This window comes from Mustela putorius, unplaced genomic scaffold (assembly GCF_011764305.1).
Source record: "Mustela putorius furo isolate JIRA1106 unplaced genomic scaffold, ASM1176430v1.1 tig00003896_pilon_pilon_pilon, whole genome shotgun sequence".
Lineage (NCBI taxonomy): Eukaryota > Metazoa > Chordata > Mammalia > Carnivora > Mustelidae > Mustela > Mustela putorius.
The window spans coordinates 15,369,031-15,383,608 of NW_025422045.1; the positions used below are offsets into that span (position 1 = coordinate 15,369,031).

Sequence of the window (14,578 nt, forward strand, 5' to 3'; positions counted from 1 at the left end):
TCAATGTATTCTAGCATGTTTATAAATAAAACTTTTCACTTTCAGATTTTAACCCTGCTTTTGCTCTCTTCAATAATATACGAATAAGATATCATCGTCCTAAAAGCGATGTTGGTATCCACTCTTTCTTTGTTTTAATTGAAGTATAATTGACATACAATATTCCTAGGTCCCCTCAGGAAGTCTAGTTACTGTCAACTTACTAGGTTATTGCTGTGTTATTGACTATATTCCCTATGTATCACATCCCTGACATTTATTTTATACCTGGAAGTTTGTATCTCTTAATGCCCTTCAACTACTTTGCCCATATCCACACTTCTCCCATCTGACAACTGCCAGTTTCTTCTCTGTCATCTCTTTCTCTTCAGTTTGTTTGCTTTGTTTTTTTTGGTCTCCACATATAAGAAATCATAAGATATTTGTCTTTCTCTAACGTATTTCACTTACTATGATACCCTCCAGGTCCAGACATTTTGTCTAAGGGATAACACTTCATTTTTTTTTTTTTTTTTAAGATTTTATTTATCTGACAGAGATCACATGTAGGCAGAGAGGTAGACAGAGAGAGAGAGGAGGAAGCAGGCTCCCTACTAAGCAGAAAGCCCAATGCAGGACTCGATCCCAGGACCCTGAGATCATGACCTGAGCTGAAGGCAGAGGCTTAGCTCACTGAGTCACCCAGGTTCCCCACTTCATTCTTTTTTAATGGCTGATAAATATTCTGTATTATCCATTCACCTCTGTTTAGACACTGGTTAATTCCATATATTGTTTATTTTAAATAATACTGTAGTGAAAAGAGAGTGGAGCTTTAAGCTCTTTAATTGTTCACATACAGGGATATAATTGGTCATAAATATTGACACGGCCGAAGTTTTATGAAATTCCAAAACATAGTTTTACTGCAGTAGCAAACAAGAAGAAGATTCCTGAGAAATTTATCCCAAGGCAGTTTTCAAACTATATTCTTTTAGTGTTTATGAAAATGTGCGAGATTACAGCCATAGGAGAAGCCACAAGTACCCAGGAGCATGTTTCTCTTTATTGAAAACACTGTCCAAAATTATTAGAAATTTCATCCAGTTACTCAAGGAATCCAGTCATTGGCCAATTCTCTCCATTCATTTGATGTTTCAGAATCAACATACAAGAATATTGATTGAATTCTTTGACCATTAGTTAAGTTAATACAAATGTTAACTCTCGTTTATAATTATCTTTTTAGGATCCCAAGGCATTCAAAAACTCAGCATAAGATCTGGCTCTGTGGTACTCAAACACCCTTCCTAATAGATTCCATCCCAAGGGACAGAATCAACTCTAAGAAACAATGTAGATGTATGGTTTATTTAAAGTCTGTGGGTTAAAATTTATTAATTTCCTACTCCAGTGAATTTTAAATAGTAACACAATAGCTTATTTTACACCATAAAATATTAACCCATAAAATACCCTGTGTGAAAATTACCTTCTGGTAAAATACCTTGATTTACCTTGTGTGAAAATTAACTTCTGTAATTGAATTTCACTGACATACATTCATTTTTTTTCAATATAAAGTTTAAGCATAATATACATTCCCAAGAAAAAGTTTCTTTTTATATTAATAAGATTTTGAAATAGTGTCTTTTCCCTCCTCCTCTTAAAAACCAGGATAAAAATTGATAGAACATTTTATTCTCACATACCTTCCTTCTGCTGAATATTTCATGTCTCGAATGCTTACAAACTGACAGCTCTTAGTGTATTGAACTATAATTAGGAAATTCAAATCACTTTCTATAAATATTGTAAACAAAATAAACTATAAAGAGAAATCTGGTTTAACAAAAAGAAAATTGCCAAGTCCATTCCAAAGTGAATGTGTGGGTTGAAAGTGTATGTACATGTATATCTGTTTACATAAAGTTATATTACATAGTAATTACTATACAATTCTAATATTACATTACAATGCAGTTATATTATACTTATAAATTATATTTATAATACAAAATTATATAATAAAATTATAATATTATAATGTATTATAAATCTTAGAGTATAAGGTAGTGATACCATAAAGTGATATTATAGAATTTTATTTAAAGTATGAAATTATATAGAATAAAATTACACACATGATTTTTGTTGTAATCCACAACTATTTCTCTGTAATATAAAACAATACAAATTATACCAATAAAACATCAGGATGAAATCTTTATGCGGAACCCTATTAAAGAAAGGATATCCCCTAAATGAGTAAGAACACGTAAATATAAGGAAAGGTGGAATTCAGTGAGAAGTCACACGTTGGTTATACAGTTTCCTCATAGCTGTTTTCATCTCTGTATTTCTCAATGTGTAGATAAGAGGGTTCAAGAGTGGAGTAAAAATGGTATAAAACACAGACAGGAGCTTGTCCACAGAGAACCGATTGAAAGGCCACACATAAATGAAAATGCAGGGCCCAAAGAAGAGTGTGACTACCATGATGTGTGCAGAGCATGTAGAGAGTGCTTTGGATACCCCACCAGCAGCACGCTGTCGGACAGTGATCAGGATAACAGTGTAAGACACCAAGAGGAGCAGAAAACAGCTCATGGAGAGCAACCCACTGTCTGAGATCATAAGTATACCCAGGACATAGGTGTCCGTGCAGGCAAGCTTGATCACAAGAGGAAGATCACAGAAGAAGCTGTCCACCTCATTGGGGCCACAGTAAGGTAAATTCACAGTAAAGGCTACTTGACTGATGGAGTGCACAAATCCAATGACCCATGAAACCAACACCAGCCCCATGCAAGTCTGCCGGCTCATCATGGTCATGTAATGCAAAGGTTTGCATATAGCCACATATCTGTCATAGGCCATGGAAACCAGAAGTACCATCTCAGCCCCACCGATAAAATGCAAGAAGAAGATTTGAGCCATACATCCTCCAAAGGAGATGAGCTTTCGATCACTAAGAAAGTCCCTGATCATCTTGGGGGTGGCAAATGAGGCTAGCCATATATCTAAGAAAGATAGATTTCCCAGCAGGAAGTACATAGGAGAGGAGTGCAAGTGGGAGTCAGAAATTACAGTGACCACAATGATGAGGTTACCCAGCACAGTGGCCACATAGATCCCAGAGAAAAATATAAAGAAAAAATGCTGGAGGTGTTGTGAAGTGCAGAGTCCATACAACACAAATTCTGACACAAAGGAGTAATTCTGCAGCTCCATAATCTCAAGTTTCAGGTTGTGTCCTGAATCTATATAAAGAAAAGAGGTGGACATAAAAGGGTCTGTCAACTACCAGGCACATGAAAGGGATCACCTAATTTTATCTGAATGTAATTTTAATTTGTAAGACAAAATATAAAATACAATACAGAGATGATTAAATCCAAGTCCAACAATAGAGTTTGCTTGTCTCCATAATTAGGCTGTTTAGAATCTTCCTTTTAAAATATTTTTAAATCCACTTAAGATAAAATGTACCTACCTACCAAAATTCACCCATTTTAAGTGTGAAACATAATAATTTTTAAACAAATTTATGGACTTTTGCAGCCTTCTCTACAATGCTTGCTTTGAAATCTAGACAATCCAGACTCCTTCAGGGACTTTTGGTAGTAGTAAAATTATCTCTTCCTTCCACATTCATTTGCTCACTCAGAAGCTCAAGCATTCAGACCATGGCTATGTAACACCGAGTTTCCCATTCTCTCTTCAGTTAATAAAGCAATAGTATAAGAAGGGAGTTGAGGGAAATTGGAAGGGGAGATGAACCATGAGAGACTATGGACGCCGAAAAACAATCTGAGGATTTTGAAGGGGTATGGGGTGGGAGGTTGGGGGAGCCAGGTGGTGGGTATTATGGAGGGCACGTATTGCACGGAGCACTGGGTGTGGTGCATAAACAAAGAATTCTGTTACACTGATAAGAAATAAGTTTAAAAAATAAATTTTAAAAATTTAAAAATATTTTAGAAAAAGGAAATAAGTCAATTAACCTAAGGTTCGTACAGTTCCCCTGATCCCACATTTTATTACTGCTCTTGTCATCTCTATTAATCATCTGGGTTTGGGATTAAAAAGCCAATAACCGAATTCATTTGTAGATTTATTATGTATAAACTGACTACTTATTGAAGATTTTAGAGTGGCTTCAATTAAAGAAACATTTTCCAAAACCTCTCAACATGAACCAGAGCATAAAACCTATGCAATAATTTGAGGGAGGGGGTAGCTTTCACAGTATACATGAGTACTGATAATTTCAGCATTTGAATAAGAAGGTAGTTCTGAACTTGAAGAAGAACTGGGTTGGGATGGATAGGTCACATTATCAGTTTATCGTGAGTAATGAGGTGGTACCCCAGTTGTCTCACTAAGAGGAAGATATTGTATAAACATTTTTATAAAGACATTGAACAGAACTCTTCATGAGTAATTTTACAAATGATGCAGAACTGTCCCTTGTTAGAACTTTTACTATGTTGGCCCTTTACAAAATTGAAGACTGTAACATGAAATAATAGTTTGGTAAGGCTACTTAAAGGAAGCTAAAGTTACATGTTCCAGATTTGAAATATTCTAATCATGTGAACATGATATTGTGATAGAATTAAAAATCTGGAGGAATTCTATGGTTATTTTATCTGTTTTAGTCCACTTGAATACCACCAGTCTCAACCAGGTTTTTGTAAAGATAACAGAGATTCAGATTCTTTTGTTCCTCTTGAACTTTTATAAATGGATTATATCAAAATACTTAATTGCAAGATTTTTTTAGGAATAGGTGTTACCCCTCTTTAAAATGGGATTATATATCTGAAGTTAAACACTACTGAAGACAATTCAGGATCTCTTCACAAACTTAATTAGATAGCACTGATATTAGCTAACATACATATTACAGACCACAATGGCCACTCCTTTTTTGACATGTTTTTGCTCAAAGGCCGTTAAGAATTTTCACATATAAACCTGAAACATAAATGGGTTTTCTAGAGATTTCCCAAATGGAAAACTTGGGAAGCAAAAATAAAGAAATGTTTAACTTGTTATTGAATCAAAGATGCTCTGAAATTGGATATTGGTTATGGTTGCACAACTCTGTAAATATACTAATAACCATTGAATTGTACCCTGGAAATGAGTGGAGTTTTCGGTATATAAATTATATATCAATAAAACACCAGGTGGTGGGTATTATAGAGGGCACGGATTGCATGGAGCACTGGATGTGGTGAAAAAATAATGAATACTGTTTTTCTGAAAATAAATAAATTGAAAAAAATTAAAAAAAAAAGGAGGCAAGGAAATGAAAATAAATAAATAAATAAATAAAAGACATTTTTGAAAATGGATGCTAAAAAAAGCTGAATAAATAGACTTAAATAGGGCTCTGATTTCAGAGAACACGCTGTGATTTTCAAAGGCATTTTAAAGATCGTTAAATCTTAAGTTTATAATCAGAAACAATGAAGTTGATTTTGTATACCTGCAAATGCTACTTGGGAAACAAATATAACAATGACAAAATTTGATTTTAACTGACAAGTTAATATTATTTCCTCCAACAATTTTAATGTAAAAAAATAATGGAATGAATTAGTCTCTGGTTGACTTGTATGTTCAGACACATATTCACTAAATTTCTATCAAAGGCTGTTTACTAACCTGGGGTTAGATGTTCACCGCTGGTGCTGCTGATCCCTCAACTTTTTTTTCAAATCTACTATACCTGAATGAAACTTCTGAAAACATACATATTTTTTATTCTATAGAAGATTTAATAATCTCTTTCTCTTTCTCCTCCTCCTGGAAAATAATTCCAGAAAAGCATCACTTTAAGAAACTGGAGAACTTCAGACTTGAGTCTTCTTTGGACTTTAGATATAAATATCTATATCCTCTCTCCCATCAAATTAATAATCCCTTAAAGATGGGACATTGATGGCCAATTACCATAATGGAGCTTAGGGAATATTTTCAAGTGGAAATTTGTGCTAATAATTCATGTTCATTTCCCAAGTGAAAAGGAAGAAAGATTTAAAGACATCAGGTTCTATATAAACACAGGTACAATTACTTTAATAGTTTAAGCAGGATAATATATATCCTCATCAGGTTAATAGACTTTAAAATGTACCTTTCTTTCCTCTAGAAGATTAAATTAACAGGTTACATTTTAAAAATATACTGAAAATCGGCCAACCTTGCACATTATTTTATGTAACTTTGACAAAGCACAATATGTTGGAGCATCAGGTTTTTATGTGCCAAAATATTTGCTTTCTCCATATTTATATGTTCATGAATAATGAAATCTCTTAGTCTCTGGGTTATTTTGCACACTATTTATAATTGTTATCCCACTTACCTCCCCTAATCATTTGAGGTTAATTCGGGCTTCTTTTGCTAATGGTTGTATGCTTGATTACAAATATCCCAGAATTTTCTGATGAATGATAATCACATTTATAACAATTCGCACGACATTCAATTCCATATTAGGTGTATAAGCATAACCCAATTTATAAGGGATTTCACTAACAAGACAGCATCTTAGTAAAAAGTCTCATTTCCTATATTGGCTTTAGATAATTGTGTTTCACTTAAAGGGAATCACAAAGCTTTTCTAAGTTTGTTTCTCTTTTGAAAACACACAAATAATTATTGCTGAAGAAAAACTAAAATAACCTATATGTTGGGGCTCCTGGGTGGCTCAGTGGATTAAGCCTCTGCCTTCTACTCAGGTCATGATCTCAGGGTCCTGGGATCAAGCCTTGCATCAGGCTCGCTGCTCAGAGGGAGCCTGCTTCCCCCTTTCTCTTTGCTTGCCTCTCTGCCTGCCTCTCTGCCTACTTGTAACCTCTCTCTCTCTCTCTGTCAAATAAATAAATAAAATATTTTTAAAAAGAGGTAACCTATATGCATCAATTTAATTTGTTTTTGATATACAGCTATTATTTAGGTACAAGTATACTATGTAAAGCCAAGAATTGTTGAGAAGCTGCTGATAACAACCAGACTCAATGTTTGGTTTGGAGTTAGGAGAATATTTCCTAAATATCGTGATTAATATTATGTGTCAATTTGGAAGAATGTTGTGGAATGAAATTACCACAGAAATCGATGAATTCCAAGTAAAACAGATTTCCCTGCATGACGTAGGTAGGCCTTCCCCCAGTAGCTGAAGTTCTGAAGAGGAGAAAAAGACCAGTCTTCCCAAGCAAGAAAGAACTCTCCAGGAGGTTGTCTTTGAATTTCATCTGTACCATCAACCCTCCTGGGACTCTAGCCTTCCAGTCCACATTGTAGATTTAGATTCTAAACTTGCCAGGCTCTGAAAGACAGTGAGCCATTACTTGTATTAAATCACTCTCTCTCTCTCTCTCTCTCCCTCTCCCTCTCATTCATCCTCTCTCTATTTCTGTCACTGTCTCATCTCTCTCTCTTTCCCTTTCTCTTACCTGAAAACCCTGAACAATACCATAAATATAAAGTCAGTAATAGAAGATTCAGAAAGCAAAATACACAAAAATATGTAAAAAAAAAAAAAAAAAAAAAACCCCAAAACTTTGTATTTTAGGAAGCATCACAATAGAATTTAAATCCAACTACAAACTTGTTAACTCTGTTTCCAATCTTGTGACCCCCAAAGTCATTACATAGAGTTGTACAGATTTTAAGTGCTCTAGACTTACTGGTCAAAGGGTCTGTGGGAGCTGATATCCAGCCTGTGCCCCACCCTTCCAACAAACAATATATCCTAAATGAGCCTGGGTTTGTCCCCTGGAAGCACTTTTTTTCTAATCCATACAAAGTTCCAGTGTGGCTATTTTAGCCTTGATGACAAAACCCTGAATCTTTAATATAGAAAAAGTATTTATAAATCAGTAAGTGAGGCAAATTTGAAGAGAGAGAAGAGGAAATAATTTAAGAAAATTATTTTTTAAAAGAAAGAAGACTAATAGGCCAATAAACATTAAAAATTGACCTGGTTAAATAAAACTTAACAAGGCATATCTTTATTCACATATCAGATTTGGGATAAATACATCAAACTCATGGTCAGGTCTAATGAAAATAGTTAATTTCATAATAAAAATAATATAAATTTAAATAACACTTGATGTCTCTTCAGGGCTTTCTTTATGCCAGTACTATGTCAAGTTGATTCTTTCAATTAATCTTCACAAAAGTCTAATGAGAGAAACACCATCATTACCAGTGTAAAAATGAGGAGACTGGACACACACACTGTCAGTAGCAGAGCTGATGTTCTAACCCAGGTGCATGGGCTCTAGAATCTATATTCTTAACTGTGGGATACTGCTGTCCTCACTGTTAATATATATCAGGGGGCACCTGGGAGGCTCAGTTGATTAAGTGTCAGACTCTTGGTTTTGGCTCAGGCCATGATTTCAGTGTTGTGAGACTATGCTCACAGAGTTGGGCTCTACACTCAGCTAGGAATCTGCTTGAAATTCTCTCTGCCACTCTTATCCTCACCCCTACCCATGTGCTCTCTGTTAAATAAATAAAATCTTTAAAAAATGTAAATCAGCATAAATTTTTGATAGACACTTTGGAAATATAAATCAGTCTCCTTGAGAACTGCCAATAGATCTAGACCTAGTATTTCTATGACAAAAGAAGTCTGTTAAGAAGTGTGGATTAATAAATAAAAATCTATAACAATTTAATTTTTTCCACATTAGTTAAAATGAATTAAAGTAGATCAGTGTGTCATAAAATAATGACAAGAAAAACAAATTTTTAGTGCATATTTCAATATATTAAGAAAGGTTAATGGTGTTTTCTTAAAAAAAAAAAAAAAAGAGAAAGAGAGAGAGACTAGGCTATACATTTAGTACACATTCTCAGTAGCAGGAAGCACTGACTCTAAGCCAGTAGATGTTTCTCGTCTGGATCTTTGAGTTGGTTATATCATCACTGCCAGAAAACATCCTGATGCAGATTCTTTATATGTAGAAGAAGTAGATGTTGGAGAAACAGCCCCAAGAACAGTTGTCAGTGGTCTGGTGAATCATGTTCCTCTTGAATAGATGCAAAATTGGATGGTGATTTTACTTTGTAACCTGAAACCTGCAAAAATGAGGGGGGTAATATCTCAAGCAATGGTGATGTGTCCTAGTTCAACTGAGAAGGTTGAAATCTTGGCATCTCCTAATGGGTCTATTCCTGGAGACAGAATTATTTTTGATGCTTTTCCTGGAGTCCTGACAAGGAGCTAAATCCTAGGATGATTTGGGAGGATATCTAGCCTGATCTCTTTACTAATGATGTGTGTGTGACTACACGTAAAGGAGCTCCCTTTGAGGGGAAAGAGAAGGGAGTGTATAGGGCTCAAACTATGACCAATAGTGGAATAAAATAAAATTAAATGCTTCGTTTACTGAACTACATTGGAGTTGTATTGGTGAATGAAATAAACAATTGTCACAGTATTTACAGTATTTACAGTCTCACAGAAAATGCAGACAATTAAACATAAACAAAATGGTAATTTACAATAAGTCTAAGAAAAAAAAATCAAGGTAAGTAAGAGTGGAAATGCCGGAGTTTTCATTTTAAATATGATGTTAAGAATATGCCTCACTGAGAACAGGACTTTTGACCAAACACTTAAAGGATTACTTGGGAGCATCCATGTGTACCTCTGGGAAAAGCAAAACACAGAGAGAACAGCCAGTGCGGAGGCACTTACGTGGCTGCTGCCTGATGATATTCAAATAACTCCTAGAACTAAAGTAGAGTAAAGTGGAAAGTGGTTGGGATGATAAGCAACTGTAGGTGGGGCATAAATCCTAAAGGGCCCTGTAAGACACACCAGCACATGGCTTTCTCTTCTGAGTGAAGTGGTGAGGGTGAGTTTTGAGTAGAGGACAGGCATTAAAACAGCTCTAACTGCTCCTGTTGGAAAAGGCAAGGATGGAAGCTAGGAGGCCAGATAAGCAACAAGTTCACTAATTCAGGCCAACTCTGATGATGGCTCATTCCACAAATGTACACTGTAAGACAGAAGTAGTCAGATGCCAGGTTATTTGAAATTATAGCCAATAGGATTTCCTGAAGATTATTTTTTTTCAAGTTTTTATTTAAATTCCAGTTACTTGGAGAGTCCCAGATGACAGAAGAGTAGGAGGTCTTAATTTCTTCTGGTCCCAGGAATTCAGCTAGATGGCTATCAAGACATTCTGAACACCTGCAAAATCAACTGGACATGGAAGAAAAGAATTGCTGCAACTCTATGCATAGAAAAGCGACCACTTTCTGCAAGGTAAAAGGTGTAGAGAAGTGAATCTAAGGCGATTTATGGGAAAATAAACCACAGGGGCAGGGAGCCTCTGTCAGCTGGTACTAGCAAGTGATACAGTCGTGGAGTAGAAAATCAGAACTTTTAGAAGTCTGCTTCGGTAAGGGACGTTGTTCAGGCTGCTAAGTTAGACTGAACCCTAGCCTGTTCAAACTGGCTGAACCCCCTAGACCAGGGGTGCCTAAGTGCAGCAGAGCTCCCAGGCATCAGAGTGGAGAAGCCAGCTGCAAAGACTGAGCCCAGGAGTGAGCTCTCAGCTCAGGGTTGCCATAAACCAGAAACCACAGCACAGTAAGGCCACTGCTCTCTGACCAGAGGCCCAAAAAGTGGCAGAACTGGCAAGAACCCCCTTCCTCCCTGGGAGGAGTGGCACAGGAGTGCACCAAAGGAACCTACAGGGTTTCATAACTTAAAAGGGGGCCATGTGCCTGAGATAGAAATGCTGAGTCACAGATGAGTGAGCACAGAGTGTGGCTAGAGACCAGGGAGACAGGAGTGATTGATTGCTTTTCTCTGAGGGATCACTGAGGAGTGAGGCCCCGAGCTTTCAGCTCTGAGGACAGATATCAAGAGATTACCATTTTCATTCTCATCTTCTATAGGTGCAAATAAAGTCTTCAGAGAACAAAAACCACATATAACAAACTGGAGCAGATTGCTTAGCCTGGCCCTCTGGCAAGGATGGTACAATTCCACCTCCGGCAAAGACTTGAGAATCAATGCAACAGGCCCCTCCCCCAGAAGAACAGCAAAAGTATCCAGGCAAGACCAAGTTTACCAATCAATGGGAACTGCAAAACTCCAACAGTGAGGGAATACAGCTTATAGAATTCATGGCTTTTTCCCAGTGATTCTTTAGTCTTTCAACCTTAATGTTTTTTAAAATTTTTTCTTTCCTTTTTCAACCAATTTCTTATTTTATCAACTTCTTTTTAAAATTCTTTTTTATTTTAATTTTTCCAATTGTACTCTATCCCTTCATTGTATTTAATCATATATATATATGTATGTACATATGTGTGTGTGTGTGTGTGTGGTATCAGGTATTCTTTCTTTACAATTTTGGGATGCAGCTTCTACTAACAGACCAAAATACACTCAAAATCTAGTGTATGGCTCTGTTTTCTATTCACCTGTCTGATTATATTCTCTTTTTTTGTTGTTGTTTTTGTTGTTTTTCTTTTTCTTCTTCCTTTTTCAGTTTGTTTGTTTTGGTTTATTTTTTGTTTTTTGGACTTTTCTGTTTGTTTGTTAAAGTTGAAGTTTCTTAACTTTCATCTTTATAGTTACATTCTATGTTTTCAATGTATTTCATAAGTTTTTCTTTACAATTTTGAGATGTAGTTTCTTCTAACAAACTGGCAAAAATACACTCAGAAGATGGCGCATTGCTGTGTTCTGTTCACCTGTTTTTTATATCCCTTCTTTTTTTTTGGTACTTTAATTTCCATTTTTACAGTTACATTCTATCCTTCCATTGTATTTAACTTTATTTTTATACCCATATAAGTCTTTCTTTCTTTAAAATTTTGTGATCTATTTTTCTAAAAAAAAAAAACAGACCAAAATACACACAGAATCCAGTGTATTACTCTATTCTGCTCTCTCTCTTTTTCTCTCTCTCTCTCTTTTTTTCCTTTTCTCCAGTTTCAGATCTCATCTAATTTGTTTACTGTATATTTTTCTGGGGTCATTGTTCCCAGTATTTTGTTCTCTCATTCATATATTCTTCCCTGGACAGTATGATAAGATGGAAAACCCTTCCTCAAAAAAGAGAACAAGTGGCAGTACTGACTGCCAGGGACCCAATCAGTATGGACATAAGTAAGACATTGGAACTAGAGTTCAGAATAATGATTATAAAGATACTAGCTGAGCTTGGGGGGAAAAAGCATAGAAGATAGTGGGGAATCCCTTTTTGGAGAAATAAAAGAACTAAAATCTAACCAACTCAAATATTATTTATAAGAGCAATCAAAATGGAGACTCTAACTGCTAGTATTGATGAAGCAGAAGAGATAATTAGTGATATAGAATACCAAATGATGGAGAATAAGAAAGCGAAAAAAGGAAAGATAAACAACAACTGAATTCCATGGGGAGAATTTGAGAGATGTGTGATACCATAAGGTGAAACAATATTAGAATAATTGGGATCTCAGAAGAAAAGGAAAGAGACAGATGCAGTAGATATACTGGAGCAAATTACAGCAAAGAACAACCCTAACATGGTGAGGGAACCAGGCATCAAAATTCAGGAGGCACAGAGAATCCCTCTCAATATCAATAAAAATAGGTCAACATCCCAACAAATAATAGTGAAACTTAAAAATCTCAGAGACAAAGAGAAAATTCTGAAAGCAATGAGACAAGATGTCAGTAACCTACAAGGGTAGAAACATTAGATTGGCAGCTGACCTATCCACAGAGACCTGATAGTCCTGACATGATATATTTAGGGTGCTAAATGAGAAAAATATGCAGCCAAGAACACTTTATTAAGCTAGAATTCAAAATTCATTCAAAATAGAAGGAGACATAGAAGCCTTTCAGAACAAATGGAAACTAAAAGAACTTGTGATCACCAAACCAATGCTACAAGAAATATTAAAGGGTATTCTGGAAGTGAAGAAAGAGTTGCAAAGTAACATAGACCAGAAAGGAAGAGTCGATACACAGAAACAGTGATTTTATAGCCAATACAAATTCATATCTTTTAATAGTTACTCTGAATGTAAATAGGCTAAATGTTCCAATAAAAAAAACACAGGGTATCAGATTGGATAAAAAAGCAAGACCCATCAATAAGCTCTTTGCAAGAGACTCATTTTAGACCTAAAGACACCTCCAGATTGAAAGTGAGGGTGTGGAGAGCCATTTATCATGCTAATGGCCATCAAAAGAAAACTGGGGTGGCAATCCTTATATCAGACAAATTAGGTTTTAAACCAAAGATTGTAATAAGAGATGAGGAAGGTCACTATGTCATAATTAAAGTGTCTATCCAACAAGATCTAACAATTATAAATATTTATGCTCCCAATTGGGAGCAAGCAACTATATAAACCAATTAATAAAATTAAAGAAACACATTGATAACAATACAATAATAGTAGGGGACTTTAACACCCAACTCAACAGTAATACACAGATCATCTAAGCAGATCAACAAGGAAACAGGCCTTTGAACGACACAGTGGACCAGATGGACTTCTAAGCAGATCAACAAGGAAACAGGCCTTTGAACGACACAGTGGACCATATGGACTTCACAGATAAATTCAGATCATTCCATCTCAAAGCAACAGAATACACATTCTTCTCAAGTGTACATGGAGCATTCTCCAGAGTAGATCACATATTGGGTCACAAATCAGGTCTTAACCACCACCAAGAGACTGGGATTATTCCACACATATTTTTGGCCACAGTGCCTTGATATTGGACCTCAATGACAATAGTAAATTGGGAAGGAACTCAAATACTTGGAGGTTAAAGAACATCCTACTAAAGAATGAATGGGTCAACCAGGAAATTAAAGCAGATTAAAAATATATATATATAATAACAGTCACCAAACTGTGGAAAGAACCAAGATGCCTTTCAATGGATGAATGGATAAGGAAGATGTGGTCCATATACACTATGGAATATTATGCCTCCATCAGAAAGGATGAATACCCAACTTTTGTAGCAACATGGACGGGACTGGAAGAGATTATGCTGAGTGAAATAAGTCAAGCAGAGAGAGTCAGTTATCATATGGTTTCACTTATTTGTGGAGCATAACAAATAGCATGGAGGACAAGGGGAGTTAGAGAGGAGAAAGGAGTTGGGGGAAATTGGAAGGGGAGGTGAACCATGAGAGCTATGGACTCTGAAAAACAATCTGAGAGGTTTAAAGGGGCGGGGGGTGGGAGGTTTGGGGAACCAGGTGGTGGGTATTAGAGAGGGCAAAGATTGCATGGAGCACTGGGTGTGGTGCAAAAACAATGAATACTGTTACACTGAAAATTTAAGAAAAAAAAAAAGAAAAACAAATAATGTAAACAAATGAAAAGGCAGTCCTAAGAGTGAAGTAAATAGCAAATGCCTTCCCTAAGAAACCAGAAAAGTCTCAAATACACAACACAACCTTACACCCAAAGAAGTATGAGGAAGAATAGCAAATAGAGCCTAAGCCAAGCAGGAGAAGAGAAATAATAAAGATTAGAGCAGAAATCAATGAAATGGAAATCAAAAGACAGTAGAACA

General features: G+C 35.8%; 1 protein-coding gene and 1 pseudogene across 1 annotated transcript; one reads left to right on the plus strand and one right to left on the minus strand.

Annotated features, from left to right (window-relative positions):
- Nucleotides 1-2,280: 2,280 nt before the first annotated feature.
- LOC101690007 (olfactory receptor 4K14) lies at nt 2,281-3,240 on the minus strand. The gene has a single exon (XM_004781929.2). The coding sequence runs from the start codon at nt 3,211-3,213 to the stop codon at nt 2,281-2,283; it is 933 nt and encodes a 310-aa protein (XP_004781986.2). The 5' UTR covers nt 3,214-3,240.
- Nucleotides 3,241-7,085: 3,845 nt separating this feature from the next.
- LOC101689725 lies at nt 7,086-9,385 on the plus strand (annotated as a pseudogene).
- The last annotated feature ends 5,193 nt before the right edge of the window (nt 9,386-14,578 follow it).